The sequence below is a fragment of the Sesamum indicum genome, linkage group LG4 (genome assembly GCF_000512975.1).
Source record: "Sesamum indicum cultivar Zhongzhi No. 13 linkage group LG4, S_indicum_v1.0, whole genome shotgun sequence".
Classification (NCBI taxonomy): Eukaryota; Viridiplantae; Streptophyta; class Magnoliopsida; order Lamiales; family Pedaliaceae; genus Sesamum; species Sesamum indicum.
Genome location: NC_026148.1, coordinates 2,425,208 through 2,430,579, shown reverse-complemented (window position 1 = coordinate 2,430,579; position 5,372 = coordinate 2,425,208). Strand labels below are relative to the sequence as shown.

Below are 5,372 nucleotides of genomic sequence, written 5' to 3'. Positions count from 1 at the left end.
TCTCCAGTCATGTCATTTGCCTTTTTTGATTCAGTGGGACCCAATACACTATTTGTTAGCACTTCGGCTCCATGACCGACAGTGGATGCCTTGTTGTCCACCAAATCATAACTTGTTGACTCATGATTGTTTACCACTCTATTTGAGCTAGTCCGCATGCGTGAATTTGCATTGATACTGGATGTTGGAGGTTGATCTCGACCTACATTCTCCTCAAGGTTATGTGCCCTTCCCTCAGTAGCATTAGCATTAGGAACATCATCCTCAAAAGTCTTGCTAATCTCTACAACCTCTGATGATAATGGCTCTGTTTCAGATTCCTAAAACCAATAAAAGGGTCCAAAATAACAAAAGTTGGTAAAACATCACCTCAATTGAAGACCAAGTAAAGAAGATGATATATTCAAGGTATAGTGGAAAAGCATGTTACATAACATGAAAATTTCAGATAATAATTACTTTCGCAACATTGGTGGTATCACCGCTGTGCCCTTGTGTGGATCTACTTGATTCAGCATCCCCAGGTCCAGCTTCATCAATATTTCTGCAAAAATTGCACAAGTTTAGTATGGTTAAACGTTGCTTCATCTAGATACAAAGATTGATCAATAACTCTTATGAAGATAATCAAATGCGAAACATGGTTAAGAGGTTCCATACATTTCTTAGTTACCAACAACTCACAAAAAAGAAAGAAAGAAAAAGGAACATATTTCTTAACTTGGACCACAGAGAAATAGTTACATGATGCATAAGTAAGATAATGATGCTATCAAATCACGTGGATAGATGTCCAATTACTAAAAGAATATCCTTGGTCCTAGATATATCATTTGAGAGTAGGACGAAAGTACATCCTGTCTTGTAAGCATTAGAAGCTTGAGAGTAAATGCAACATACCAAGAATCCAGGAAGATTCTAATATTATGGCCATAAAAAGAAGCTATCTTTTTTAGGTTTTACGATGAATAATAGTAATAACAATAAGTACATTATGAAGATTGTCAAATTATGGCCAATAAGGAGAAATCATGAGATAGAATATATTCAAATACTTAAGCATAATAATATAAAATAGTATTATGTTGATAATGAAAGTGTAGATTTGGAATAAAATTATTGGAGTTATTATTATCCAGAAATTTTACCAAATTGCAATGCTCTGGAAGAAGCATCTTTGACATGTTTCTGGCTTTGGCTTAAGCAGGTAAACAAGATACATGACATTCTTCATTTCACTTAATCAAAAAAGGCATAAAAGTACTCTATTTAGTTTTTCATAGCGTAAACATGATCAAGATTGGCGATTGAAGATATGACAACATTAAAGTCGAGATAAAATTATAATTGTGGGGAACTACTATACTATGGAAGTTTGACTAAGCCTATATGATACCAGACATGTCAGCGATCTTGGAAATAGGAGGAACCTCCTAGAGAGAGCAATGAGCATCAATAAGGTAATAATATTTTCAAGGAGTAGAAGCGGGGTAGTGATTCCAAGTTGGTGTGACTAACTAGGATTTAGAACCTATGCCTTACCAACTGACAAGCTTACATGCACGCGGAATCGCACAACAACAAAAGAAAATAATAATTGAAATAGATAAATAAACTTTGATGTTGTATCAAAAACAAAATGTTCATTAAAGTTTAGTGCTTAATTTTGATTTTTATAAAATTAAGAAAGAAACTAAGTGACCATTTCCTAGAATGCACCAGAATTGCAACTCAACAATTCAGCACTAAACATATACAAAAAGGTAAATTCTTAAATTTCTATTACCTAATGTTGCAAACCAAGTATTTAAAAGTATGTGAAAATACAATCAATTGCTTTATGTTCATGAGGTGAAAAACTAATGATAATAATTAACATATATAATTTAGGCATCTTCTACGTATGTACTAGCAAAGGGATAAACAACAAACAGAATACATTTTGTGTATACAAATATATTTTGCCTTGTGTGTCTCGGTGAATAAATGTCAAAAAACATAAAAAAAAAAAAGGTAAATTAGATGAGTTGCTTGTGTCTCACGAAAGAAGAGCAAACCATCCTTGTATTTGTTAACAATAGATTGTGTATTTCCTTCATATCTGACATTGGTGACATGGTATGAATGCTTTATAATTGAAAGCCAACTGCTAAGTGAGTCAGTAACATTGAGAGAAACGGCAAGGATATACCTTAGAGTTCCACTATGACGTAAGGATGTCTGTAGTGCACGTCTTGAATTTAGAATCCATGGATGCGATAATAGTGTTTTAGCATCAGGCCTCTGTCTAGCATCCTGAAATGTCCAACTAAAAGTCAAAAAGAAAAAAACAATAGCAGCCTAAATTTAGGAGTGCACCTTACATCATGTCTCTCACATTGGGTAAAACCCAAATATTGCACATTTTGAGTGATTAATTTATTGGAAAATTTAAATCTATCTATAATCTATAATATATATATATATATATAAAAGTAAGAATCTCTCATTTGTTTATTTCCATAGGGAAAAGACATCCATACCATTAATTAAGTAATCATTTTAATAATAAATCAAAAATAGTTATAAAAGAATGATATCCTATCAAAAGAAGACTTATTTTGAGTCCTAATACATCTAAACTACTTGGACAACGATAAGTATATCCACTAAAAAATAATAAATAGACAAATAATATTTATACGCGATTAATTTGTTCAAAAATATTTTTATATACTTTAAAAATATTAACTAACTAGGGCATAGATAAATTTAAAATAGCATCGAAATAATATATAAAGTAAAAGACATTTATACCCATACTTAAGTAATCTTTTCAATAATAAATTAAAATTAGTTAAAAGAACAAAGTTCTATCAAAAGAAGACTATTTAAGAGTCCTAATACCTATAAACTTAGACAATGATAAATATAGCCAACTAGAAAAAATAAATAGCCAAGTAATATTTCTATGCGATTAATTTGCAAGAAGATATTCTTTAATACCTTAAAATATTAATTTATTAGGGCACAGTAAATTTAAAATGAATAGCATTGAAATAATATATAAAACAATAATGTATTAAATCCCATTTTAAAATGAATAAAAATTATTGGCAAATAAAAGCACTAATTTCTATTAAGTTGAACTTGCGTATGAAAATTTAATTATCAAGTGAATCTTATATTATTTAATTTTTCAATATTAGATAATCCTATATGCACATAAATAAAATATTGTTATTAAGAAATAGGCAAGACCAATTAAATTTATATAAATTAATAGATCAAGAAATCACACTAAAAATTATGAAGTTAAAAATTCCAAATAATAACATTTTATGCAATAATATTTCAAATTTAGAAGTTAATGAAGAATGTAAAGAATATTTTGATCAAATTTAATAATTGATAGTAAAATATAATTAGCATAGTTATAGAACATTGCAATAATATAGTTAATAACTGATTAGTTTAAAATCATTTTACATCAATAAACTTAAAAACAATGGTAGCAAAAAAAAAATATAACATTCACATAAATAATATAACAAACATAAAATAAAATTTTAAAAGTAGCAAATAGACATAAAAAACCTACGAACAAAAAATGATCATTTTATTAAATTGAATTTTCTCATAAAAAATTCAAACAACCTAATAATTAATAAATACCAAATATTAAAAATCAACTTTAAGGAATAATATTTTATTTAGTAATATCAATTAAATTTAGAATTGAGTGACAAATAACAATTTAGATGGTTTTCTCATCAAGTAAAACACTTATTATCATTTTTTTCAAAATATCTGCATACTAATGATTCCATGATAGAAATATAAACTAATAAGTAAAATATTCACCTCTAAAATATGTTTCTATTTCCACGTGATACTTCCTAGTTTTAAACAAAAGGATCAAAAGACAAGAGAAGTAGAAAAAACAAAAAATATAAATAAATCAACATAATTTTCAACTGACCTTCTTAAAGCACTGGCGGAGGAAATCAGTGATACCCGGAGATAGACTATTGGGAATTGGTGGATGCTCATCCTGGATAAGAAAGAAACAAATTACTAACCTTAAAATAACACTATGACTAACCAACTCGATATACTTGCCCAGTTTTTGCTACAATTTTAGATATTTTTCTTCATATTCTTCATATTTAATTCGTCCACTTCAAGTATCACCATAGATAATGCTAATGGCAGGAGGCAAAAAAGGTAACTTTAACACAAAAAAGGAAAAAGAGCTCACAACTGTAAAGAAATGTGATATATGTGAATGTTCACCAGTTGCAGAACTGAAAAGAATCTGATAATAGATAAAGTAGACCTTATTTCTACCTGTACAATTCTAAAGAGCGCAGGCATGGGCTGCAAATCATAGTATGGAGGTACACATGTCAGAAGTTCTATCACAGTGCAACCGACACTCCAAATGTCAGATGCTGCACAAACTCCCGACATTTCAATGACCTAAAATTAGTAGATAAAGAAAAGGTATCAGATGTACCTTATGCAAGCAACATATCAATCATGCAACTAGAGTAAATTGTGAAAAGTATACAACTGTATAACTTACTAGTCCAATACACGCAATTGTACTTACTAAGCTAACATATCTCTAATAACCCAAAACATTCGTTTTAAATATGGAAATAAGCAATAAAAAAATAAGAAAAAAGGTAATACTAGCTTTTGATGAAAAGTTGCATGACTAATTTTAAGCATGAATAACATATGAATAAGTTCCATAGGAAATCTTTGTAAATGCATACCTTTGAAATTACACAATTAAATAAGTAATGGGATCTTGATGAGTATTAACAGTCATTAGAGCTGCAAAAGGTACATTTTCTAATTCATGACATTCAAAGTGTTTGATCAACCCTTAGCTTTATGCTATTATAATTTTCACACAGCCTGTCATATGCACAGTTCTTTAGATTTTATTAGAGATAATCGTATACTTTGCTTACATTTGGGAATATTCTTATCCCATCTCATCTCATAAGATCTTTCTCATTCTCATGGATGTTTGTTTGCAAGATTTTTTTTTTTCAAAATACATCTCAAATGCATTTCACTACTATGAGAAAACATATCACATTAACTATAATCATTAGAGTTCATCTCTTATCTATCATGTAATATACATCATATCAATTATCATACATTTTTATCTCACATCTAAAGAATCATTTGAAATATTTTTTGCATCTTTTCAAACAATATTTCATATCATTTTTTCTCATTGATGTAACATGTACTCTTAATTTTTTAGGACAAAATGTTCTTCTCTTGCCGAGTCACAGCTCTGACCCCATTCCAACAAGAAGGATAAAATAAAAAATCAAAGAATCAAAGAAAAAACAAGTTACAAGAGA

The 5,372-nt window shown here is 29.1% G+C and overlaps 1 protein-coding gene across 1 annotated transcript in view; it reads right to left on the bottom strand.

The window, feature by feature from the left end:
- LOC105159807 (MAP3K epsilon protein kinase 1) overlaps positions 1-5,372 on the bottom strand; it is a gene marked incomplete in the record, with an annotated part of 42,544 nt that overhangs the window by 34,753 nt on the left and 2,419 nt on the right. Inside the window, 5 exon segments of the mRNA XM_020693523.1 lie at positions 1-320; positions 460-544; positions 2,192-2,295; positions 3,962-4,033; positions 4,330-4,461. Coding sequence (XP_020549182.1) covers positions 1-320; positions 460-544; positions 2,192-2,295; positions 3,962-4,033; positions 4,330-4,461 — 713 coding nt within the window.